Source organism: Zootermopsis nevadensis, unplaced genomic scaffold (assembly GCF_977971745.1).
Source record: "Zootermopsis nevadensis isolate Lab colony 2312 unplaced genomic scaffold, Znev_1.0 Znev_ptg000007l, whole genome shotgun sequence".
Classification (NCBI taxonomy): Eukaryota; Metazoa; Arthropoda; class Insecta; order Blattodea; family Termopsidae; genus Zootermopsis; species Zootermopsis nevadensis.
In genome coordinates this window covers 4525506-4552863 of record NW_028259139.1, presented here as the reverse complement: position 1 = coordinate 4552863, position 27358 = coordinate 4525506, and the positions used below count along the sequence as shown (strand labels likewise).

The window sequence follows — 27358 nt, the reverse complement described above, 5'->3', positions numbered from 1 at the left end:
AACTGAGTGGAAACAAAAGGGAACTGTGAGATCAACGAAGCTCTGTTATCAGAAAATCAAAAACAGAAGAACGTTGATAACAGCGAGAACACAAGTCACGTCAGTACCGTCACCCCTTCCCAAACACAAATGCGGCAGGTGGGGGGGGGGGGGTTGTAGGGCGAGAAATGCGAAAGTCTCTAGGGGAGAGTCCACACGCAACGCCTGGGCATCCATGCGAGGATAATATTAAAACAGATCTCAAGGAAATAGGAGAGGAAACAGTGGACTGGATCGTCTTGGTCGGTGGCGGGCTCTGGTGCCCACGGTAATAAACCTTCGGCAGAATTTCTTGAGTAGCTCAGCGACTGTCAGCTTCACAACAGGGATTCTACTCAAGGGAGTTAGTTGGGTGATTATGCCCTTTGCACTCCACTGCAGTACTCTGTACAGTGCTGCCTCTAGGTTTCAAAGACGTAAGCTGTATTTTGCTTCGTCATGTGTTCTCGCTTTCTTCGAGGCTCGACGTCTTGAGATTCGAGCACTTATCACACTCTTGTGCTGAGGGGCACTTCACTCGTTTACAGCAAGGCACATACCAGGGGGAAAAAAAATCGTTCCTTTCTCTCCGGTGCAATGGGCTGGTAGGAACGGAGACAGGGCAGAGAGTCGGTTGCCCAAGACACGCCGAGGTCGCCGCTGGAGCGGCAACGTTCCTCGTGAGAATGTACGTGGTCACCGCAGATAAGAAGTGTCGAGACTCGCGCTGTGCTGTGGCGGTTAACGTAGCTGCTCAGTCCGTCTGCTTCTGTAGTACGGACGGGAACGTCTCGTCGTCCTAAGTTCGGGCTGCAAACGGACACACTGTCGTCGCCCCGTCAGCGGGAGGAATGGGTGTGCCCTGAGGGACCACGGCAGGCGTCAAACTGTAAGTTTCTCCCTAATGATGCAACGCGGACCGGGATATTTTAACTCGTGGTCGTGTATGATTTGCACTCGGTAATAGGGTGAACGCATAACCCACCCAGACTTAAGCATAAACATTTACGGTCAGTCAACAAAAGTACAATATTTAATATTTTCACAGCGTGACAGCGTTCTGTCGCCGCCAGGCAGGCGCCACGTGATGATACAGCGTTTTCTCCTTTTTTAACTTGTAATGCTTATATATTACAGTTCTTACTTTTAACATGTGCTTATATTCACAGCGCCATTCAACCACCCAGTCTTCTATCCAACGGGTCCCTGGGGTAAACGCGGCCGGGGCGTGACGCTGACCACTCACCCCCATCTAGTGCCGAGGTCAAGAATGAGTAGGAATTATATACCCCCCCAAGCGCCTACATGGCGTATAGTAGGACAGCTTTACTTTCATATTTACTTTTGCAGAACGAAACAACTTCACGGAGTACTGACCATGGTGACAACGAGGATCCCGCCGAAGGCGGAGCGCGGGAAACTCTTCTACTTCTTCGTGTGGACGTGTCTGGTGCTGGCGCTGCTGTGCGTGTGCCTCGTGCTGGCGGTAGTTCTGTTGGGGAGCAGCCTCAGTGCGTGTCGCGAGACCACATCTGACGCTTCGTCGTCTACGACGGTCCCGGCAGTGCGTAATACCAGCATGAAGTCCGTCCAGAAATCAGCGCCCAAGCCGTGGGAGACCGATTACCACTTGCCGTCAGCCACGGACCCCATTCATTACGACATATTTCTGCATCCGGACCTCAGTAATTTGACCTTCAGCGGCAAAGTTACAATTACGATTCGTGTGAAGAACCCGAGGTCTTTTCTGTTGGTGAACGCCAAGTATTTGGACATCTACGAGACTCGCCTCACCGGGCCGGTTGCTCCCGACAACGAAGGCGAGGAAAGGGCCAAGGCCGGCGAAGTGCGGGAGATTGACATCGGCGAAGCCTTCGAGTACAAACCCAACGAGTTCTGGGTGGTAGTGATAAAAAACAACACGGAACTTCAACCCGGAATCTACAGTCTTCACCTGCAATTCAGAGGCAGCCTAAGTGGGAAAATTGTCGGCTTCTACAGCAGTACGTACACTGATTCCAAGACACAGGAGAAAAGGTTAGTGCAACATTTTAAATTTTTTTTGGCGCACGTGATAGAGGGGCATGTAGCCCACTTTCTTTCCAGCGTTTTCCCTCCCCACGTCACCTTTCACATATTGTTCCTGTATAAACATGTGGGGTGACCTTTTATTCTTAAGAAAATTTCATTTCCTAAATACATTTGCAGCGTGAGACTTTGTACGTCTAGACGTCTGTGCACTAACGTAGGTACGCTTATCAGTTCTACATACGACAAGCACAACTTGCAACAAATATCTAGGTAGCTGTTATCTAATCGCGTGGACAGATACCAAATGTAAATTTCCACGGGAAAAAAAACCGGGTTTGTTACGGAAAACAAATTCACGTTTACTCTGAAGTTATGTGTGACATATCACTTACCGAACACGAAACAGTAACTGCTACTTATCGCTTCGAAGTTTGGCATGTGTCATGAGTGCTGACTAAAATTAGACTTCTGTAGCCAGCGAGGGTTGCTTTCTAAAGCGACGTGTTCGTTCAATACTAAACGAACGCGCCAAAGGGCATTGCACTGACTTGCAACGACTTTCTAGGTCAGTGAAAACGAGAGGAGGAATTGTAGGGGAAGCAGCGCCATATTCCCGGTTTCTGTTCAGCCCCCTCCCCCCCCCCCCTTCACGGACAGCCGCTGAAAGCTCACAAATTACACAAGAGTTACAATCAACATGGAATTTTTTCAAGAAACACAAAGGACAGGCACTGCACTACGCGAACGCCGAAGTTTTCCCCTTCAAACTACATTAACAGCTGCTGCTAGGTGCTTACTCGATCAAGAAATTCCCACTGCCGTGTTCACACTGGACTGCACTCTGAGCCATTTTAATTAAATCCTCCCACTTCCGTGTAGGTCTTGCTAGTGGCTCCTTATCTTCGCGTTTTCTGATTAAAACTCTGTGTGAGTGTACTTCACATCTCGTATGCATGCTTCAGTCTTCGCTCGTCTCTTGTTCCCTGACACCCCCCCCCCCCACACACACACACACACAAACACATAAAACTTACTCCTCATAAGAAGAGATTTTTCTTCTATCCTTTCTCTGTTAAGGCTTTGACCGGGATGTTCTTTTGTTAAATCTTATGTGGTACCGCCTGATTCGACTTCTAATGGTTAAGTGAAGTGTTTTCTTCGCGGTACGGTCTGGATTCGTAAATATTATGTAGACGAGATTCGGCTTGAAAGGGTTAACCAGCTGATTTTCGTAATGGTGAGGTGTAGTGTTTTCTTCGCGGTACGGACTGAATTCATAAATAATATTCAGACGATCTTCGGCTTCAAAGGGTTAACGGCAGTCACCCAAATGTAGAATTCCAAATTTATTTGCTCATTAAATACACGCACGTGCGTAGGCCAGGAATGACCCTCATACTTCGTAACTGAGTCAGTTGCATGATGGATTATAGGGAGTTTAATTATAACATGTAAGATCATACAGTTCAGTTTCGCCAGGCGCCCGTCAGATGTCATATTTCGAATTTCACACGCGTCTATTTCAAGGCCATTGCACCCTTCGAGGCGCGAAAATTGAGTTGCTGGTCCAGCAGAAAGTGATTTTGCCAGCTTCTGATTGGGTAAACTGCTACGTGTGAAGAGATTTCGGAATTTCCACCCTCCGCCTCCACACATTTCAATCGGAATCCTGTCAAAATCGTATTCGGATAACCCGGTCTCTACTGTACCAGGATATCATTTACAAAACAGAACCACTTTTAATCGAAGATGCGTACGTCAATTTCCGGGGCAGCGAATACGCAGACTCAAGACAACGAAGACACTTGATGCGGTTTCAGATCAGTCTCGCAGTCCTGTCTCTTCCCCTCGTCCCGCAATACAAAAGGGACTGAGGGCTGAGGGAGAAAGGACCACATAACGGTCGCATCCTGTTGCCAACTTCTGAACACGAACTACTCACGTGCGTTAAATAAAAAGGCACGGAATGATTTCTTTGCATAAGCGGTTAAGAGAGATGGAATAAACGCGATGTACAAAGTTGTGTCCACCTGGGCCTCGGCCTTGTAAGTACCAACTTCGTCTCTGCATCGAGTCATGGCGACATAACCTGCAAAATCTTTCCAGAAAAAGTACGTCACCCATTTGATGTTGCAGAAATTCCACAACCGAAGTTTATACGTTGAGTTGGAGTCTGGTGTTAAAAGTTTTGATTTCGAATGTTTAATAAGCCGTGTTAAAGATTTAAAAGGTAATCCAACGCACGCAACGTATCTGCCAACTTCCATACTCCTTCTGTCCTGTGTGAGAACTTCTTGAAGGACGAAGCTATGGACGTCGTATAATTTCTGAAGGTCGCGGCGTTCGTCAGATTCTCAATGTGGAGGTCCCGGGTTCAAATATTGGCCCGGAGACCGAGATTTTTTTTTCTGGTTTTCCTCACTCGCCAGGAAAATTCCGGGAAAGTATCAAATCAAGCCACGACCGTTTCCTTCCACACTCTTTCCAATTCATTTCAGCCTATTATCCGACCCAATCCGATTTGAGCTATTCTACCTCATTCGATGCTGAACGCAGCTGCGATAAATACACTTGAGATGCACAGGCGTAGAACTGAGGGTTTCCGACTGTGCATTCGTGCTGTAGCCTACGACTACGGCCGATGATTTTAGCCTGGGAGTACAAGAGGACTTCTGTTACGCGATACGGACTTCTTCTTTTTATTAGTCAGACCGTTAAGAATTCTGGAAAGGCTACAAAATATGGAATGGAGCAAATAACATCGGAGACAAAGAGAAGCTGTCACTATGGTGACGCAGGGAGAGAATCGAGTTAAGTAATAGGACTCCTGTCACAAGCACCGACTGCGATGTCTCCTAAAGGCTCAGGAAAATGCACATCTCAAGAAAGTAATTGACGTCTGTCCTAGGTATGACAAACAAGTAATGCAGTTAAATCTTCTCAGTGCGTGAGCCTCGTCGGTTGGTAAACATCGCCCAGCGGTTAATAGATTTTAATAATGTTGGTCGTCGTGTACGCTTCAGATCATACATTAGCTAAAAGTATTGACTTTCTCGTTAAAGCGGCTTTTGTTTACGTCTTGCCCCTGCCAAAAATTAAAACGTTCTCCTCTGCTGAATTCAACAACCCAATACAATCCCACCCGTCTATTCGGGCGTCTCATCCGTGTTCGGCCACAAACGAGCCACCATTTTGTACTAAACTCGTCAAGGAATTGCCTGAAATATATACGAATGTCTACGATCATTGACGTGAAGTACTACTGGGCCCTGATGATCTTTCCCCTGCGTCTCGTCCCTGGACCATATTTCATAATTACGAATGTCCTCTGTTACGGAACTGCGAGTGCAAGGCCAAGTTAATTCTCGTGAACGCTGTTCTTTATTTCAGGAGAATTGCTACGTCCAAGTTCCAGCCGACGTACGCACGCCAGGCTTATCCGTGTTTTGACGAACCCGGATTCAAATCTACTTTCAAAGTGCGCCTCGTGAGACCGCGAGATGGCTACATCGCTCTGTCGAACATGGAGTATAAGGTGAGTGTGTGGTCATTGAGACATCAGCTTCCTGGGTTCTCCCTCGCCTCAGGCTGCGATCCACGTGATGTAACGCAAAATGTATCTATCATTTGAAAATGATGAAGTACCAGGGCAATAACCCATGTGAAGAGGCGAATGGTGGGATGGGAAGAACGTGTAGCACGCAGGAGGCACAAGGTGCATACGAATCTTTTGTTCAGGAAACTGATTTAGAGACCAAGGCGTAGACGGAAGATGATTTTTAAATAAACGCGTTGTGAAGTTGTGGACCGGGCCCTGGGTCCTAGTCGCAGAGTTCTGTGCCAAATTTCTGGAACTTCGGGCGCCACACGGGGCAGGCACGTGCTGATCGAGGTAAGTAGCCTGAATCTGAGCTCTACACGTCAGCGACACCCAAAATAGGGGAGTGCGCTGTTTAATAATCTTTTCCGACGCACTGATCAGTGTCCCATTTGCTCGTTCGGTGCAGACTCACGCGGACGATTCCCCAGAAGCCGGGCTGACGACCGTGGAGTTCATGGAGTCGGTGCCAATGGTCACGTACCTCAGTTGTTTCATCGTGGCCGACTTCGAACGCCTGCAACCCGTCACTGTGTCTCAGGGATTCCCCTTCAGCGTCTATTCGACTCCCGCTCAGGTCAACAAGACTAAATACGGTCTGGAAGTCGGTGTCAAAATCACAGAGTACTACATTCAGTACTTCGGAGTACCTTACCCTCTGCCCAAACTAGGTAAGTGAGTGCCTCGGGTGTTTCGTGCTCAGACGCCGACATACTCGTAGAGTTTGTTCAGTAAGGCGGAGACTGGCGAAGATCTGGACCACGGATTGATGTCTCTGCTCGCCATCACGTCCACACAGCCTCTAGGGCCCACCGGTGGGCTCTGGGGCTCTTTTCCCTATCGGAACTGATATCTGCGCAAGCGCAGGGGTACCAACAGATATGCAAGTAAGTAATCGTGTAATGCTATTTGCATATCACGATACGTACTGGAGGAACTTGATTTTGTCGTGGTGGATTTTTAGAGTTCTGACGGGTGACTAGCTGGTTTTAATATTTTTCAGACCTCCGGGTTCATCTTCATGACTTCCCTCCGCAAACTATTGCATTGCTGGCAATCGCAAAGTGTCCCTAGTTCTTCAGTTTGTATGCTACCACAGCAGCCCCCATCTATCTCTGTATTGATTGCGTCATCGTACTAATTAGAACCCATTAAGACACGAGCAGATTTGCTAAAACCCTTCATCTCGTTCAGAATTATTTACAAATATTACATAACCGACCAACTGTAGTCACTGTTCTGACATGTGTTTGTTTGATAAACGCGATTCAACCCTAATGTGCCTTTCACACATTCGATTGAAAACAAAAATTACGAAGATACAACATTACGATCCCTCAGTCAAATTGACGAAAGACTTTTGTGTAAACTGACTTGGCTTTTGTTAAACTATTAAAACTCCTTTAACAATTCGTTAATAAATCGTAAAAAAAACTTGTATATACGAAGAATTTAACGTTCTTCACAAACTAACAGAAGCAAAAATAGTTTAAATCGGTAAATTTTCTGCATTGTAATAAATTGTCGATCAAACAATTCGTGTTCTGGAACTGTGGCCTCGAGCTGCAACAGTGAGACGTACAATGCATGACTGAAACACTTACAGTAAGCAGCCCTCGTGTGTTGTGATGTGCACAGACCTGGCCGCGATCCCCGACTTCGTGTCAGGCGCCATGGAGCACTGGGGCCTCGTAACCTTCCGCGAAGTGAACCTGCTGTACCAGGAGGGTGTCAGCTCCACAGGCAACAAGCAGCGTGTCGCCATGGTGATTGCTCACGAGCTCGCTCACATGTGGTTCGGAAATCTGGGTGAGTAAAATTCTGCAAATAAAAACAAATTGGGCCTTACAAATATGACACGAATTCCAGCTTATATTACGTAAATGTTATTTTAGGCCTGCCTTCGAAGATGCTCGTCATTCAATTCAAGATTATAATATTCATAAATAACAAGTTAGGAGTGTAAGAACAGCGTAGTAATTCAGGCGCTAGTGGGGAATTCCGCATCGCGGCCTTTAGCCTCTGGGAATGGCCCTTTAGGGCGCATTGTCATCCCCGCGGGGCGCCTATTAAAACTGTCCAGTCCGTCCGTGTGTACATTTCCAGTATTGTTATAATAGTGTAAAACTCCACAGTAAATAATTCCATGAAAATCAGTCCAGCCGTCCCAGAGTTCTTACATGCGTGAAATCCACATCGGAATGCAAAGTTTCCACACCCGCGTTTGGTATTAAAGTGTTTAGAGTGTCATACCAACATTGTAGACACTTAAGTCTGTTCCTAGTCCCACACTGGTGAGTCAAGTACACCTCCGACTTAGTAGGATAAAAACTATATAATTTTTTATCGTTTCATTCTTAATTGTAATAAAGTGGTCTTAAAATACACCCCACAAAAACACCGATCACAGTCAAATTTCAAATGCATTTTGAACTGCACCCAGCACTTTAAATGTACTGATATGTGTTAGTCACAAAACAGGTCAGAAGAAACCAAATTCTAACTTTCCTTGAACTTATTTCAGTGACGCTGAAATGGTGGGACGATCTGTGGCTGAATGAAGGATTTGCCAGTTACGTGGAGTACAAAGGTGTCGACCACGCACATCCAGACTGGCAGATAGTACGTATAAATATATGACTATGATTCAAAATTGTCGGCTTCCTCTAACGTACCTCGGTCTTTCAGTGCACGCACCGGTGGCGATCAGATGTTTCTAGGTACGTTGGAGAAATATGCAAGAGATTATGTATAAAATATATTAATCAATTTTATGCGTAACTTTAACTACTAACAGATTTACGTACATAAAGTAAATGAGGTTGGTTAGGCCTACTTATGGCTGCCATCATCAGGGTCTCACACAGAGATAAGATTGTGGCGAAGTAAATTTAACTGGCTCACATGGCCTACTGATGACGCACAACTCTGATAAAACGACCGAGGCAGCTGACTCCATGGATCAGCTCTTGAAAAGCTCAGAGTTCCTCTCATCTTGTATATAAATTTCCCATCTTCTATGGAACCCAAAGGTTCACAGGAGCCCAACTCTTCTTCCTACGCTAATCTATCCTCATCGTAGAAACTTCTGTGTGTGCGTGGCAGTACGCTCACGTAGAAGTGCACCGAGTAGAGCGAGATTGGAACGGCATACTCTCTGGAGTTCTTCAAGCCACATCATTTAGGCCATTGTCGCACTAATATGGTACTGGCTCATTGTTGCGTCGCGGGCCATTATTGCACTGTCAGTATTAATTGTTCTGCAACAGTGGCCTAAGATCAGTTTTTATGTAATGTGATCTGTTCCCATTGTTGTGCAACAGTCAGTTCCATCAAAGATATTTATGATCCGAAGGTTTCGCTGCAGTTAAACTTGATAAAACCTCCTCGGGCAATCAGCCGCATCAACTGGTTACACGTGTTAACCACTTGATGCGGCTAACTGCCCAACGTTTTACTGAACAGTGGGATTTGTCCGTTCATTATTCCATTCACATTATTTTACTTAAGATTAAAATGTGAGCTTATTCTAGCATCGTCCTTAATGTATCTTCTTTACTACTTCATCCTTATTAGAACATTATATGACCATCTTCTTTCATGTTTGTCTGTCAGCTGGACCAGTTTCTGATAGATGATTTGCATCCTGCGCTGATCCTGGACGCATCTCTCACATCACACCCCATCGTTCAGACTGTGGGTCATCCCGATGAAATCACCGAAATATTTGACACTATCTCGTACAGTAAGGTGAGCCTAGTCACTGACATTTCCTGCACTTCGGTGTGTTCTTTGTCAACGCTGCAGGTGTAACCTGCTTAATAATGTAGTCATCAGGACCTCTTAGTTTCTACTTGATGGCACAGATAGAAAGTTCTTGATGCTTAATCACGGGAGCCAGTGCAGGAGTTCAATGTGCCTTCCCTTATGCCCTGACACCCACAAACCCCACCTCAGTCTCTGTCCCACGACGTTCAGCAAGATTAAGACAGTATAACCCTGCATTACTAAACATTACATAGCAGCAAATAAGGATGTCTGAGAATGATGAAATGGAAAGTAGACAGAAGGAAGTTGTCTTTGTACATTCCTAGTGAAGACATTGTAACCTTAGGACTGACCTCCAGGGCAATAATTGAATGTAAAATCTTCCCCATATGAAGTGAGAGCATTAACATTTGTTTGTATCACAATGAGGATCAGCCTGTAGATCACATTGACAAGTTCTTTCCCTAGGCAAGAGATGACAAAACATGAACAGGCAGTCTCTTGGCACAAACGCACACTTGAGACCTACGATTTGTATCCAACTTCATGTCTAAAATTGTTATATTCTTCGTGTTAAAGGGAGCCTCAGTAATACGAATGCTTGAAGATTTCCTGGGTGATGAAGAATTTAAAAATGGCATCACTAGTTTCCTGAACCATTTCAAGTTCGCAAATGCCGTGACTCAAGATCTGTGGAATGAGTTGCAAGTGGTAGGAAAAGATGTGAACATCACCCATGTCATGGACACATGGACCCGACAGATGGGTTACCCTGTGGTCACCGTGACACGGGGGCAAAACGGAGCTATCACTCTAGAACAAAAACGCTTTCTGTCAGATCCAGACGCCAACACTACAAACAGTTCCCCTTACGGGTGAGTAATGACAGTAATCATTATTATAGGAAGCGTAACTGAGTCAGTCAGCCACTGCTATACTACACAGTGGTCCCAATTTTCATACACTGTGTCTTCATACCACAGACCGATACAATCAGTGACAAAAATAGAAATACGAGACTATATGTGTTCTTCTACCCGCACTTTGTCTAATGGATCCTAGACCCTTTGTTCGTATTCTGCATGAAATGTGACAGCAACCATGTTCTTAAAGCAATGCTCAAGATATTTTATTATAGTCTGCCGTTCTTTTAGTGCTTGGCTGTTGTCAGGCACATAAATAACTAACAAAATAAACAGATGAATGGGTTATTATTGGTTAGGTTAGCAGCACATTGTGGTCCAAAAATAGATGATTACTAAACCGAACTTTCATTTGTAATGTTCTTTTATGGTTCTGAATTACACCTTGTTCTACGTGTCAGCATTGTTCCATGCACACACAGAGAAGAAAGTTTAGTCACTTAACTTATTGTTAGTTGTATTATTTCAGACATGTTTCAGTCACACACTAACAATTTCATTTCCTGTGTAGGTACAAGTGGGATATTCCAATTACTTATATTACATCACAATCAAAGGCTGTGAAGAGGACCTGGCTTCTCAGTGAGGACACATCGTGTGAGTATTAATGAACGTATTATAAATCCAGGACCAGCTTAGATGTGTCTGCATACGCAAAGTATGCAAAAGAGATTACACCAAACAGTTGCTTCGGAGGTACTTTACGACACTGTATCAACCTCAGGTGTTTTTCAGCAGCAAATTAGATGATTACTGTAAAGTGAAATGATCATGAGGAATTCTGGGACATGGCCTGCGTTGAGGTGGCACATACTCAATATCACGTTCAGTGAGTGAAGAAACTCATGAGGAATTAGAAGAGAAGAAACTTTGCTGAAGGAAGTCTGCTTGGTTAATGGAAAAACAAAAGTAGCAATATGTTATAGCTAAAAATGGATTCTTATTTATGTGCAGGAGTTTGGGAAGATAATTACTTTGTTATGAGAAGCTTTGGCAATTTTACTGAAGCTGCCTTTAGAATCCTAAGCAATTCTACAAGAAATTACAAAGAACACATTTACAAAATGGAGTGCAAACTTCTAGTCTTGCATAATTATTATTTCAACTGTTGCATTAGTCATGGGAACGGATGTACATTCACAAGTGTGTCACTGAATTAAGGAACTGCTAACAATGTAATCTGTTACACTGACAAACTATTCCATAATGAATACTCTCACCTGATAGGGAATGCTCCTGATAAAATGAGTAATGTAAATACAGAGTAATTCAGATAGTTCATAATGCAGATTCTTTTAAACTATTTTCTCATCATTTTAATAAAACAATGCAAAAAAAATATTCATCCATTCTGAAATGCATGTTTAGACTAAGGGCATTCTTTCTTTCATAACATAAAACAAACACATAAAGGAAAATGTGTATGTGTTGCATGATTCATTCCTGAACCTGGTATAAAAGCTGTTTGGAAAATATAATTGCTATAGGCCTAAAATTAAATTCATTTCCAGCTTCATCTCCAAAAAAAATTACATCATGTGAAAAATATGACATAGGCCTGAACATGCCTTATCATTTCTAAGTGTAATTCTAAACATTTTTGAATGTGGTACATAAATGCGAGTTGAGGAAAGATAATTATGCAGTGTAAATATTCTTACTGCTGATTAGTTTTATTAATGATGCAATTTATGACATTACAATGTAGTATATTTATTGTTTATTTGCTGCATCGACCAAAAAGTGAATGTTTGGCCCTGGCATGTACATAAATGCAAACAATACAAAAATAAATTCAGTGTGCTTCAACCCGGTGCCACTTTTCCACCAGCCACTGTCATGTTTTTTGTTTTTGTTTCTGTTCACAGTGCAAATTGAAATTCCACATAGTGTGACATGGATTAAAATAAACTGTAAACAAAAGGGATATTATAGAGTAAACTACGATGATCAAAACTGGGAGAAACTCATCGAGTTAATGAAGAATGACTTAACGGTAAGAACTACATCATGATTTCAATGAGCACATCTAGCTTTCTCATCATGGGCAGTGGTCATGAAATTACATATCATGTTATTACCAGCAGATGAAAAGAGTTAAATTTGAAATCAAGGCTAATGTAATGAATAACTAAAAATATGCATCATTCTTAACAAGGGTAAGATTTGAAAGCCTCAAAAGAAATTTAACTTTTAATATTCCAAGAATATAAGCATTATTGAAACATATGAGTAATGACTATGAGAACGGAAGTTCAAATACAAAATTCTGTGATACCAAAAACACTGTGACCAAAGTGACAATTGTGTTTCTGTGACATCGTCCCTGATTTTTTCTGCAAATGAAAAACGTAGTAATTCTGAATAGGTACATTTCAACACCCGTTTTTGTATTAATAACATACAAACTGATAACTCACTGTTGCAAAGTCCATATGGCTCCTTGCTGGACACTGTACACATACTATCAACTTTTTATATTTTGTGTCTGCAAAACATTAGCTCTATCAGAACATTATTCGCCAGAAAATACCCCCCTTCGTCGTACCCTTGTGGGCAACTACGGAAACAATAATACAAAAACGCATGCACCATACATCAAATTCAAAGATATTACAAAGAAATATGCTTCCAGGATGCGCATTACAAGCTTATGGGTTTTCTTTAAAAACTGACTAATTTAAATATATCGTAGTTAAAAGTGGCTGTAACGTAACTATTTGTGTACTTACAAACGGTTGCCTGAGTCAAGAATTAGGATGTTAATAAAATAACTCCACTGACTATACAGAAAAATTAAGACTTAAAATTAGTCTACCTTGCTCATTTCCACTTATGGAATTATTTTCTGGGGAAACTCAACAAAAAACATATTTTACAGTCAAAGAGAAATCATTAGAACACTTACAGGCACTTAAAAGGAGATCCTCATGTAAGGAATTGTTTAAGAAATGTAATATTCTTCCACTAGCCGGTGAATTCATGCTCTCATTATTATTTGTAGTAGAAAATACAAAAATGTCAAACAAAATCACATATTCACAATCTCAATACAAGATACAGATATAACCTACAAGTACCAGACACTAAACTCAGTAGACATCAAAAATGATTTTACTGTACTATAATTAAGCTATTCAATTATCTTTCCCCACCAAAAATGTCAGAATCACGATATGAAGACGTTAAAGTCAGCACTAAAAGAGTATCTCCTATCTCACGTCTTGTACTCCTTTAACTATGTTCAAATGTGCCCCACATGTAGCACTAAAACTGACTCCATGTCCTTTCACTATAAGTAACCTTAAAGAAAATAATACATAACAATAAAAATGGAAACCAAACATTTATTGCAGAAAAACACACATTTCAAACTACAGAATAGCGTAATCAAACTCACCTTTAATTCTTTTCAAACTGCAAGAAGAGTAACAAATTTACTTTTCCACTTTCCTTCATTACCTTTGAAGTACAGACTAAATTGGAGGGAAATATCTCTTGTTATTCAGGATTGCCACACTCAGAAAAGACAAAGAATTCATAACACTTTAAATTCTTTGGTTTAGAATTCAAACTGCTATAATCTGTGTCTTGTTTATTGTACCCCATCTACCAAATATCAAGACAACTACTACAACCATTTTTATTGCCCTTCTTACACATTGGCACAATAAAAGATTCCTTCCATTGCTCCATTAATTCTCCCTTATACCAAGATGGAATTAATAACTTTGTGGATCAAATAAAACAGTCTATTACCCCCCTTTTTGCATCAGTTTTGCCAGAATTTGATCAATACCCTGACAATAATAAGTTTTTAACTTTTCAGTAGCAATCCCAACCTCAGAAGTGTTGGGCTTTGGTACTAATAGCTCAGTTGCATGCATTTATGTTTGCCTAACCATGTTAACCCTGAGCACATTCAGTAACTCTTCCATCTGATAGCAGATCAACACATATGTCTTTTACCACATATAATCATGACTAAGATGCATTACTTTTATACACTGAAAATTATAAACTAAAATATATTACAAAAGAACAGAATTTATTTACATTCCACAGATCCCTCATAGTACAAGCCAAGGATGTGGAACATGAACATGAACACTTTCTTTTAACATCCCTGATTATTTCCAATCTGTCCTACATGGGCATTCAGTAAATCTTCTGATATTGTCTCATGACTTGCGGAATACATGTCCTGTGACAATCTTCCTTAATAATTAACTTAACAGTATGTTACTTATGGCTTGAGTGGGATTTGAACCCACAGTCCCAGTTACCAAGCGGCACAAGGCCCACGCCTCTGACCGCGTGACCCCAACATGAACACTTAGTACAATAAATATAAATGTATACTTATTTGCATAAATATTTAGTTATTTAATAATTTTACATTGAAGTAAATTCTTCAACAGAGTATAACAATGGAGAAAACCTTCTAGGTTATGTTCAAATACTAGGCAACAAGAAAAACACAATGTCAAAATAGTTCATTAGTTTGTATAATTATTAATTTATGATTTATGTTCTCTTTTATTGGAGATGGTAGCACATTAAGAAAATTTATTCACTGGTCTCACTGTGTGTCACCAAGTGATGGCTAAACTATTATGTTCAGTCTTTAAAATTAATGATACACAATGAATATTCCAGGCTCTTAGTATTCCGGATCGAGCGCATCTATTGGACGACATCTTCAGCTTAGCAGAAGCTCGTCTTGTCAGCTATCATCTGGCAATGAACATGACTAGGTACCTTGCAGCAGAAATGGAATACATCCCATGGAGAGTAGCATCGACTAAATTCAATACACTCAACAGACTGCTAATTTCATCACCATCATATGGAAAATTTAGGGTAAGAAAGTATAGTACTACATACTGAACAACGATCCCTTTCTGAATTTCTGGTTGTCTTATATGTCTCCCCAAGTGTGCTATGTTGTACTATACTATGTTTTATTATTCTACAAATGATGTATCTCACTAGAAAAATAAGGTTGAAAACACTTCTGCATTTTCTTTGATAATTCATTCTACATATGCTGTTTACTCTTATGTTTTTTATGGAACATTTGAAAATGATATTGGTTACCACAGATATGCTTAAGTGCAAAGATAAGTATTTTACAAATAAAATCTAGCATGGAAAATATTAAACTATATTGTAATGGGCTAACTAAAAGAAATAATGCTATGAGTTGTAAAAACATTCTTGTGTAGGAATACTTAAATTATCACTGAAATATACAGGATGATAAATAAATTACGTTTCATACTATCAATAAAATATTTTTCACAGAAAATTAGCAAGTAGTGGTCTTAATGTAATGCAGTGCATGTAGAACATTCCAAAGCAGAGAATGCTGGGCACGTGATATTAAGCTGTCTGTTGCGTGTGAAGCCTCTAAAAGTCTAAGCCTCTTTACTGATAAGTATACACTGAAAGGCAAATATTCCCTGATTATCCAGTTCTGAATAAATCAATGATACGCTGATTCACTCATTGTTTTTTTTATAGAAATTTTCAACAAATATCCACACAGATGAACTGAAGGATATTGTCATTTTAAACTTTATTTGTGATTGTGCATGTTGCAGTATTATGTAAGATGTCAATAACACTTAAATAATTTCATTTTGTTTCTAACTTGGTACTGTATTTTTGTCTCACACAGAAATATGTGCAGTCCTTAGTATTGAATACATACAAGAAAGTTACTATGGCTGTTTCAGATGATGATTCTCATGTACTGCGGTAAGTTCAGAAAATATTAGAAAGTACTTTCAGAAGTAAACCAAACTCACAGTAAGTATCTGATGTAATTAACTATAAAATCTGGAAATTCTCTTCATATTTGCACTTTGTGGTCTTCAGGTTGTTAAGACCAATGGTGGTGGGGTTAGCATGCCATGTGGGAGTACCAGAATGCATTGATGAAGCTGTGGCAGTTTTCAAGAAATGGATCACAAACGCTACATCTGTGCCAAAACCACATCCCGACCTTCGATCCATAGTGTATTCATGTGGTGAGTATGAAATCTATAACAGATCTCTCCATGGTTCACTTTCTTTTTTGCTTAGGCCTAATGATCATATGGCCTTGCTCTAAAAATAAGGTCCAGTATTATATCTAGTGCCCAACACCTGCATTGAGCAAGGGAGAGAAAAATCAGTTTTCTAAAATAATTCATCAGAAGATGAGTGAACTATGTGGCTAAAGCACAAAGAAAAAAATATGTATACAGGTTGTACAACTTTATGTTTGACAGAGAAGGCCGATATCATACTTTCACCGTCATATTTGAATCTGTTAACGCATTTCTCAACCACCCATTCAGGTATGAGACTGGGCGGCAGTGAGGAGGACTGGAACACAATGTGGAATCTGTACTTGAATGAGACAGATGCTCAGGAAAGAACCAAACTGCTTCATGGACTGGCTCATTCTTCAGAGCCCTGGATTCTGCAAAGGTAAGGAGAGATACTGAGGCAATTTAAGGGGATTTCATTACCAATTCCTTTGTTAAACACTACATTAAATGTTTGTTCACATTATGAGGAGGGCACAGCCATGTGTTCTCTTATTTTTCTTCAAAACATCTGAAAGATTTTGGTGACTTTTTATATTGCATCTGCATTTAAATGAATATTTTTGCTCTTTGTATTGAATCACATGAACTTCCAATATCTCCAGCAAATCATATTTAAATTATCAAAATTTTTTACTACTTAAATACATCAACTACATATTTCTTTTAAAAAAATTAATGCCAGTAATTTCTATACACTGCAGACACAAAATGGTTTCAAACGTATTCACTTAAATTAAAAAGTTAGACATTATTCTTCCTTATTTAATTATACAGGATGCACCAGAAATACTTGATGATTTTTATCCCATCAGGCAATTTGTCCTTTGTGAAAAGGATTTTGCTTGGATGGCTCTCTGGGATTTGAACCCAGAAGGAGCGAGATCGTTTTGGCTGATGGCCACTGTGCAAAGAACATTATAGCCATCCACTGCTACTTCTGTACACAATAAAATACTGTATTGTATATCTTATTTTTGCAGATATATACAGCTTGCCAAGTTTGAAAGTAATGTGAGATCACAAGATTTCTTCTCTGTGCTATCTTATATCTCTCAAAATCCTATTGGAGTGTCCATTGTGTGGGACTTCATCAGGTAAGACAGTTCTAATAAAAATCATAAAATATCCCACACATTCTGATATAACTTCAAATATGACAGTTCAGTTTTAATATATTATTATGATCTATAATCATATCTATAGAAGATTTGCTAAGTTAAATTAATATGAAGTGTCACTTTGTTTAAGGGTCTAATTCAGCCTTTACATACAATTCTTATCTTTTGAGTTCTTTGGCAAATTATCACAAAACTTTATATGACAGAACTTCCATTACAAAGCATTTGTGTGTGCATTTAATTTACTTATGTATCTAGATAGTAGATATTATAGGTAAAAGAAATGCACCTTTCAAAGCCAGCCTGATGCTGCATTTGCATATTCCTTTTATGGTCTTCATTTTAATTCATATTTGTGAGCTGGGGTGGTTCGTTCAGTGAAGTGACTGGCTACAGGCTGGGATTTGACAGGCGTTTTCCTCATAGCTAACATGTCAACACTGGCTCTGGTACACACACCCTTCTATACAATGTGTGTAATGAAGTGGCAGGAGTGTGAAAATGACCAATGACTCCCATTCAGTATTGTGGTTAAAAAATCTTTTGAGTTTTACTTCTTAACTTCCCCCATAAACTCACACAGGGATGCACCTGCACGTTATCATTGATTCAAATGCAAATCACCACATCTATTCTTGACATAATCCAAGATGTTTAAGAAAGGAATAATACTTGAACTATGAAAATCAGCACTGCAATGCAATATATTTCAAATGCCATTCGGCCAGTTTCATAAACCATTTTTTGAATTATTGTGATGTTACTTGAAAATCAGCTTCTATACCAAGTGAAATATACATTTAAATAAGGTAATGAATTAGCTTCTAAAGGAGGACTCTACCCCATGAGTATGTGCAATGTCAAAGGTGATGGACTGTAACGTAGGTGGTATTCTATTGGCGTAAGTGGAGCTAACACAGGGCACTGAAAAAAAAAAACATGTTGCTATGTGAGGAATTCCACTTTAAAATAATGTTTACAGGACAATATCTTCTTATTGAAATTTAATCACTGGAAATAATTTACAACACAGATAATTAAATGAATCAGCCAAATACTGTGGTTAATGTTCATTGGTTACTTGTAAGTGGAAATTATTCTTTGCATGCAGAGATGAATGGCAGTATCTAGTAGAGAGATTCTCCTTGAATGATCGCTACCTTGGCCGTCTGATCCCTACCGTCACAAAAAGTTTCACATCTGAAGTGAAACTGAGAGAGGTAAGTATAGCTTGGCTTTGCTGACAACTTTAGATCTTAAAAAAATATCTTTTTACAGTAATACACAAAATCAAAGAAACTTAGTGTTTTTTATTGCAGTTACATTAAGTGCTATTCCCATAAGTGTTCAGTGTAACACTGGAATTGTTGGTTTAATCTTTATCATTCAAGAGTACATGACTTACATTCCCATACTATGGGCAGCTGGCCACACTTAGCAGCTCTAGAGTCAATGGTTTAGCAGTACACTATGTTTTTCAGCGGAATTGGCGGCTGAGTCAAGTTCTGCTCTTTGTGAGCAACCAATCAGCACAAAGGAGGTCTGCTGATAAGCAGCGAGACCTCAGTCTGTTCAGAAACCGCGTGGTAGAAGCAACGGCAGCCACACTGCGTTGTTGCCAATTCTTACACGTTCTTTGCGTAGTGTTGTGGAATCCAATGTTCCGCGATGCTACATCTGGCACCACTATGTTGTTTCCTCACCATCTCGCTCCTCCACCTACCTCCACTACTTCCTACCATGGCACAGTACATGTGATTGGTGCGCGCTCCAGCCACCAATTCGGCTGAAAACAGTTATAGTGTAACACTTGACCATGCATAGGCTGCAACATATGGATGATAGAGGTTAATCCTGTTTAAAGCATGGACGTATATTTGTGTTTCTGTGATATATTTACCTGTACGTGCATTGCAAATGTCATATCACTTGTCAAAGGGGTACCTACTAATGATTCATGGTTCCAAAGTGCCAGATCAGTGAAACATGTAGTTTGAATAAGAGAAACTTGTGCACAAAATATGTACATTGACAAACCTCATTGAGGCTAAATGAGAGCCTCTGGCACAGGTAGGAAAAAACCATTAAAATGATCCTTTGGTAAATGTGTTGTGAAAATGCTACCTTGTTTGAATTGGTGCAGGGTATGATAAGAGAGTGAGTTTATGGCTGATGTTGATGAACTTTTGGGTTTCACTTACAGATGGAGATCTTCTTCAAGGACTACCCAGATGCAGGAGCTGGTAAAGCAGCTCGAAGTCAAGCACTTGACCATGTTCGGAAAAATATCAAATGGCTGAGTCAGCACAAGAAAACTCTTGAAGACTGGCTTGATGCAGTTTGATGTTCTCATGTATGTTGCATGCCTTGTTGACTGACTGAACAAGAAGCCAATCAATAACTTGCTTGTGGTTTATTCACGGTGAAGATAATATCACACACACACAGAAAATATTGACATCATGACAGTAACTGAACTGATATCACTAGGAAAACTGGTATATTTTGAAATAATATAAAATATGATACAGTATTTTGTTAATATTTCAAAGCACTCTTTGTATGTTTCTAATTCTTGATCAGTACAAATAAGCCTATATGATAAGTGAGATGTCATAAGAAAACCTAGAAGTTAACTAAATGATTATTGTTTTGTGTAAGTGCATAGTGTGAAAATCCTTATAATTATCAGTATTTCAAGTTTTCCCATCAGTTTATTCCCTCCCAAAATTTTCATATTTTCCTAGGGAAAAACTAGGCTTTTCCCCTGCCCCATATTTTTAGTGATGATGATCAAATATGTTCAGCTTCTGTTACCTTATGTGTGAATATGTGAAACACTGCCACTTGGAAGGCTGAGGATATTATAAGATGGACCTGATGACAATGTCAATGTGTTAGATATTAATGAATACGAAGAGGGCTTTGTACCTAAACTGAAGAAAGGCAAAATATTTCACAACCAGGTCAGCTTTGGGCTGACTGCGGAGTAATGTGTACCACAAGCTGCACGTATTCCCTGGACTGGAAAGAATGTTCACCAGGTGGTTCTTTCAATTACCAAAAGAGGCTACTATTCACTTGGTGTCAACGTAGGACTCGTATGGATGATGTGTACAATCCACCATTTTTCTTACGACTTGATACCTTGTTGCAAATATAATGAATTTTTGCACTATTTATGATCTATTAATATGATGGTGCCAGAAACTTCCAAATGTATGCAAAAGGTAATATTTACTACTCTTGTATTCTGTAACATTAATAGTTTTTATGCAGTACTATTGAAAAATCCTTCTATATAATACAACTCATCCTACTATGTTTTAAAACTGTAAAAATTGTGAAATTAGTTACCTAACTCTGTCTTATACAAAGGGCAGAATGTCTACTCAGGTAAGAAGCACTCATTATGTTGTGCCATCTCCAAATTTCATATCAAATGGGGGATAAAAACCCATCCCACTATATGCCATGTACGTACTTGGTGGTGGGGGAAAGGAGGTATAGCTCCTACTCATCATTCTTAGCCTTGGCACTGGATAGGGGTGAGTGGTCAGCATCACGCACCAGTTGCGCTTTACCCCTCGGAAAGGACCCCAGTACCCATTATATAGGAGGCTGGGTGGGCCCCAGATCCAGTCTAGATGCAGAGGCCAGAGGAAAATACCTCTGCCCCTGGCGGGGATCGAACCCCGGTCGTCCAGTCCGTGAGTTACTGTACTGACTGAACTGCCCCAGCTCTTTTATGTTGAGCCAACTTAAAGGGAAAGTAGGACTATAATTATATAGTTAATTAAAAGATTCACTCATAAAATATAGAGGGGTTTAAGCTTGACCCAGAATCTTCTTGTAACCTGCAGTGTGTATTGATGTCATTTTTGCACAGTTAATAGTTAGGTTTTTGTACCTCAAGATAATTGCCTAATATGAAACAGGTAACATGATTTATTTACATGTTATGATCAATCTTACGAGTCAAATTTGAGCTGCCTTTATATTTAAAAATGATACATATTGTTCATTGTTTATAAAAGTACTTTGTGACTGGAATAACTCGTAAGCATTCATTCTAGTACCTTATGTCAAAAATACTTGATGCCCTAAAAACGGAAGATAATATTGGCAGTATCACTTATTTTGTTCGTAATGCCTGACAAGTTCTTCCAGTTCATTCATCCAGCCAAGAGCAATGGCCAGATTTTTTACACTTTCAATTATATCATCGGACAAGATGGCATCATTGTCTCGATTACCAAAACTTCCTACTGCTGTTCTGTTAAGGAGCAGCCTTGGGATGTTGAACTGTACAGCATCTGCCACACTGGAAAATGGATATACCTGCAGGCAAAGTATGAAAATGAAATCACAATACTTCATGTAAATTATAGCCAGTGCTGTAATTTAACTGTGGTATATGCACACAGTCCATCATGCTGGCTTTATAAAATTTTGGACCTTTTTGAATATCCATGTAAATATGCAAAATTCTATGTGCAGAACTGTGCACATTACCATTGTTACAATAATGACAGCTGATATACAAAGACAGCAATGCAGTATTACAAAAGAGTGCACAGACCAAACTTATTTGGAAGCTAATTACATAAAAACATGCGAGAAATGTTATTGCATGAACTGCTTTGGAATGTTCCATCACTTATCTGGAGAAATACCAAGTTAATTCAGTAACAGTTGTTATTGTACATTGAATACACAAAGAGACGAACAAAGATTTAATCCAAGCCTTCTCTCAGAAGTATTTTCAGTGATGACATTTTCTCTCATAAAAATGCATACGTACACGTGTGTGTGTGTGCACATGCTTTGCAGACACGCACATCCAATAAATTTTCCTAACTGTCATACATGATTATCAGACTGGTACACACCAAACATGAGTATTTAAAAAACAGGATATTCCTGTATTGGAATGCTTAAGGCCACTGCATTTCAATTGTAACAGTGTCTTTAAAATATGCTAAAACTGCAAATACCAGGAATACTACAAACAGTTATGTCGGTTACTCACGCTACGCATGAACTTGTGACATCAGAATATAATCATATAATATACTAATACTTAGTGAAGTAATTCTGTTCTGTTTGTCCTTTATGTTAACATAATCGTACCTCAAGCGATGTTCCAATGACTATGAGGAAATCGGCAAGTGAAGTATCCATCTCATGTAACCAAAAACGGTCGGGAAGAGCTTCACCAAAGAATACAATATCAGGTTTCACTAAACCCTGAACATAAGGAAGAAAATTTTATCAAAAACTGAGCTGTCTTCTTTGCAGATCATAAGCTCAGGGACTTTGGCCACAAAATATTCCATATGTAAAGCCAGTGGTTCTAAAACTTTTTGATTCACTGGCCAGTGGGATTTCCAAGGACAAGTTCACTGTCTCAAAGTGTGCAAATAATGGTCTACAAATTTTATATAAAACACGCATACAAACACACTGTCAACACTTCGAAGGACACCAATGACGAAAGCGTTTCGACCTCAAGAGGTCATCATCAGTGGCAAAAAAACAGGTTAATTCATATAATACAAATCATAAAGATTATGGAGACAGCATGATTCTCCAAAATGTTGGTGTCTACCTATGAGTCAACAGAGTGTCAGTCTAGAACAACGATAGGTTTGTGTACCTGTTTGCTACCACTTTGCCATTTAAATAAATCCCCGTCATTTAAAGGTTAATTATACAGTTCTGTCTTAGATTTCTTATGTATTCAAACATGTTTCAAAAGCGTGACTAAATTCTTACTTTGCAGAATGATCTGTCACAGTAAACAGTTTTGCCTTGTAAGATGGCTTCTCGAGTCTTGTATGGATCATGTTTCTTGGAACACCGGATGCAAGAACTGGTGCTAAAGCCTCCATGAGCTTCTACCAATTTCTCTTCTGGTATGCCACTCACTTCCAAACATACAAACAATATTGAAATTTCAAGTTTAAAAGCTACTTATGGCATCATTTCACATAGCTTTGAATTATGTTGTATATTTGGGGACATTTTTACTTATTTAATGTTGCTTACATACAACCCTTTTTAAAATTTATTTAGGTAATTAACTTCTTCTGAGACACATGCACAAATGTTTACATTTGCCATACTGCATTGCACTGGTGCCAAAACTGCCCAGATATCACAAATGTGGCATGTGACATATTTTGAACATTCATTTGCAGCACATTTATAATTGTGTAATGAAGTAATACCACATAGTAATCCTGGTCTTATTTATGTCTAGAAAGATTTTCAATAAGTTATTAATATACTTTAGGTCCAACTTTTATTTACATTTATAAACTAAGGAATGAAGTAAAGTCCATCTGAGGATTTACTGTGATGGAAGATTTGTATCATGGCAGATACCACTATTTTCAAACATGTAACCCCCTAAATTTTCTCTAGCTATTCAAACAGAGTTTTAACTGCTGTCATGAACATGTTATTCCACACTGGATTTTCATACAATGTAACTAACATATATCCTGCTGCAAGTTGGAACTTCACTCATGTATTATGGAAATGAGACTATTCCACACATTATAATTTGATAACAGTGACTTGTTTCTATACTACCAGTCCACAAAACAATAGACAGTTATGAATTAAGAGAAAACTTACATCTTTCGAGGCCATCAATATTCTGTGTGTACATGCGGAGCAACTTTCCCTTTTTATGCAAGAGGTGAACAAAATGATGTCCCAAGTTTGGTTGATATTTTCCTCCAGGATACAGTTCCTTTGCCAGTGTTAGGAACGGACGTGGGTCTTTCTCAAAGTAAACAAGATCAAAGATTGCTTCAGGGTATGGTAAGTTGTACTGCTTTAGGTTGTAATAAAGTCCCGTACCTGGAGACCTGAAGGTAAGCTGTTCTAAGTGTCATAATTCTGTGTGTGCCAAGTCACCTGCCGCCTAACAAAGATTAAATCTGTAACAACATTATTTACTCTCTCAGGCAATATAATAAGCTGCACACATTCAGTATTTGAGCTGGGGCAGAAACCCATATGCATGTTTTAAAATTACTTTTGGAATTGGTAAACCATAAATTTTCAGATGCTATTCTGTGCATCTATAGCCCTGGAGTACCTACTTCATGCACAACTCCACATTCTACAATGTCCCAGGATACCTTATGAGCATGCAGTTTGTCCATTGTCATCAGATCATTCATCTGGAATTCATAAATGTCAATTATTTAACCCAATACTGGTTTCAGAAGAAATTTAATAAAACTTATCCTCATGAAAACTTACTGCTGAAGCATTAATTTCTTAGTGTATTTTCCAGTTAGGGCTGCCACTTTATGACTGGCTATATGAATACTTCAAATTTAACCTGCCAAGATATACAAAATTTTGCTTCAGAAATTAAATAAACACTGTTTCCATGATGGATCTTTGAATTTTCACATTTTGTATGCTAAAAAGGCACCTGTAAGTAACGTCTCTTACAACATTTCTGTCTGAATCTGACAACTAAATATTGACAAACAGAAAATGTGGCACAATTCTGAAGACCATAAAACTCACACTTACTGGAATGTGGTAAGAAATTAAACTGTGGGGCAGGACTGTGACATATTATCCATACAGGAATATATAAAATTCTACAAGAAAATAAATGCAACAAGCACATAAAGTATGCAAGTCCTAAAAGGACTTACTGATTTAAACTGCAAGGCACAGAAGTGCAAGAATGTAGGCTATGTGCTCACCTGAAATCTGGTATTCCACTTGGTGTACTCAACCCAGCTCCTGCCATAACTAGCACATTGCTACTTCTCTCTTTCAAATGATTTGCAAAGCTCTTCAGAGAATCCGCAGATAAATTAAAATCCTTACTGAAATACCTCAGGTGGCATGTCACAGGTTGTAGAGAAACTAAAATGGGATATTAGCCTCTTATATATGTCAATATCTTAAACAATTAATTATGTGGAATAACGAAAACCTATGACGATGCCAAGGAAAATACTGAAAGCAAACTTAACCTCAATGATCATTGTAAACAAAAAGCTAATAAAGCAACTTTAGACAAGCCAAATAAATAATTCTTGGTGTGATACTAAAATTAACAAGGCGACTTAAAATATGTGTGTGCAATGGTTTGCCTTTCTATATATATATTATTAACAAAATAATTATCGAGCATACCAAATTTCAAAGCAACGTAAGACGTCTGTGACCGCTGCCACAGAATTCTCATTACTTGTAAACTTGATGACATTGTACCGAATACTTCGCAGAACTTTCGTAACTTTTTCCCCCGTTTATTTCACACTATTCAAAATTTTTCCGCTGAACACGAAAATTAAAACCAAGTTTCTATCGACAGCAGTTTCCGAGTGACACAAATTTTAATATTTAGTAAAAGATCAGAATGGAGAGTTTGAAACTGCTTCTTCTTCCTATTCGGTAACACCCGTCTTATGGACACAACGCTCACTGCGCAATTACATGACCACTGTACTTGACGTCGTCCCTTACTAGATTAAGCCTCGTTCACACTACTCAAATTACTTAAATGCAAGTCGTTTGAAAATGAAAACTTGTAAGGCCTTAACTAATGTGTACAGTGTTTCAAGCACATTTCAAATTTACTAGAAGCACTGTTTAATTTCGAAACAATACAGACACCAGTTCAACTTTTAAAATGACATGAGTAATAACTGGGGTAACTTAGTACAGTGACTGAATACGGCCTTTACGACCCCCATTAAGGGCAGAACTTTTTTCGTCCGGACAGGCTCTGGGGCCCGCCTGGCCTTCTGTCCGATGGGTCCGGAGTCCTTCAGCGGGGTAAGCGCGGCCGGGTGTGACGCTGACCACTCACCCCTGTCTAGTGCCGAGCCTAAAAATGTTTAGGACCTGTACCACCTCACCCCCTCACTCCGCCTCAAGCGATTACATGACGTACAGTGGGTCACCTATTATAAAAAATCGAAACATTTGTCATTAGGTTTTCGCGGCTCGAGTTCAATGTAAAACTTCAGCTTTCGGGAAAGATATGCATCTAATGTTACGTGTTGAAACCAACGTTTCTGTAAACATTGCAGTTGCAATTTCTTAAAGCCTTGAAAAATTCGAACGACTATTTGACGCTCCAGTTTATTGGGGCGTATGAAAGCAGTTGGTATAATTGAGAAGCAGATTGTATGGCTATAATTTCTTGTTGTGAACGTTCATAAAATGAGATATAAGTGGAGTGATAGCAGAGTGGGAACTCATTTCTCCCTTTGTCATCTTCCAAAAGTTCTCATTGCTCTGTGAGTCCAGTGTCTCACTCCACCCTTCCAACATCCACTCCTTCAACTGATGGGTTACCGACCTCTTGAGGCAGTTGACCTGGGTTTTCAGACCGTGGTTCCTCTTGACTTGCCACTGTATCCTCAGTTTCTTAAGGCATATTCATCCTGATTACTTGTGCGTAGAGAAGACTGCGGGTCAGCACGGGGTCAACAATTAGGAGCCTCTTGAATGGCGCTGGTCAGCTCCTTGACGAATTATTCAATTGCCTCCTCGTCATTTACCACGGGATTCCCAGGAGTCTCTCTTCAAGGCAAGTCCGGAATGTGGATGAATCCATTCGTGTGAAGTTAGAAACAGTCGTAAGTACTGGTAGGATGATGTCCTTGACAAACACTTTTTCAAGGATGTCGGTGGTCGCATTGTGTGTATGCAGTCGTCGTTTAGGGGAGCGAACCCCTGGCTGTGATCAGCCTAGAATTCCTGTCTATGTGAAAACGGTAAATCCTTCACTTGTCTGGTATCCAA

At 39.7% G+C, this 27358-nt stretch overlaps 2 protein-coding genes across 2 annotated transcripts; one reads left to right on the top strand and one right to left on the bottom strand.

The window, feature by feature from the left end:
• Positions 1 to 625: 625 nt before the first annotated feature.
• On the top strand, positions 626 to 20217 carry LOC110830708 (aminopeptidase A). Its single transcript, XM_022065948.2, has 17 exons — positions 626 to 907; positions 1369 to 2055; positions 5440 to 5584; positions 6057 to 6318; positions 7286 to 7456; positions 8172 to 8269; positions 9263 to 9397; positions 9995 to 10290; positions 10850 to 10935; positions 12207 to 12334; positions 14998 to 15201; positions 16022 to 16101; positions 16222 to 16373; positions 16686 to 16818; positions 17420 to 17533; positions 18669 to 18777; positions 19761 to 20217. Exons 2-17 carry the CDS (start codon positions 1397 to 1399, stop codon positions 19899 to 19901), a joined length of 2913 nt encoding a protein of 970 aa, XP_021921640.2. The 5' UTR covers positions 626 to 907; positions 1369 to 1396; the 3' UTR covers positions 19902 to 20217.
• Positions 13666 to 27268, bottom strand: LOC110830717 (NAD-dependent protein deacetylase sirtuin-3, mitochondrial). The gene is made up of 6 exons (XM_022065977.2): positions 25739 to 27268; positions 25300 to 25465; positions 24203 to 24438; positions 23336 to 23487; positions 22691 to 22807; positions 13666 to 21898 (listed from the first exon to the last, which is right to left on the bottom strand). The coding sequence occupies exons 1-6, from the start codon at positions 25809 to 25811 to the stop codon at positions 21689 to 21691; spliced, it is 954 nt and encodes a 317-aa protein (XP_021921669.1). The 5' UTR covers positions 25812 to 27268; the 3' UTR covers positions 13666 to 21688.
• Between the last annotated feature and the right edge of the window lie 90 nt (positions 27269 to 27358).

Coding starts and splice junctions, on each gene's coding strand:
- LOC110830708 (XM_022065948.2), top strand. CDS start 1,397: ATGGTGACAACGAGGATCCCGCCGAAGGCGGAGCGCGGGAAACTCTTC. Junction 10,936..12,206: donor TCTCAGTGAGGACACATCGT/GTGAGTATTAAT, acceptor TTCTGTTCACAG/TGCAAATTGAAATTCCACAT. Junction 16,102..16,221: donor GATGATTCTCATGTACTGCG/GTAAGTTCAGAA, acceptor TGTGGTCTTCAG/GTTGTTAAGACCAATGGTGG.
- LOC110830717 (XM_022065977.2), bottom strand. CDS start 25,811: ATGTCATCAAGTTTACAAGTAATGAGAATTCTGTGGCAGCGGTCACAG. Junction 25,466..25,738: donor TTACGTTGCTTTGAAATTTG/GTATGCTCGATA, acceptor ATCCCATTTTAG/TTTCTCTACAACCTGTGACA. Junction 24,439..25,299: donor AGTGGAATACCAGATTTCAG/GTGAGCACATAG, acceptor GCTTACCTTCAG/GTCTCCAGGTACGGGACTTT.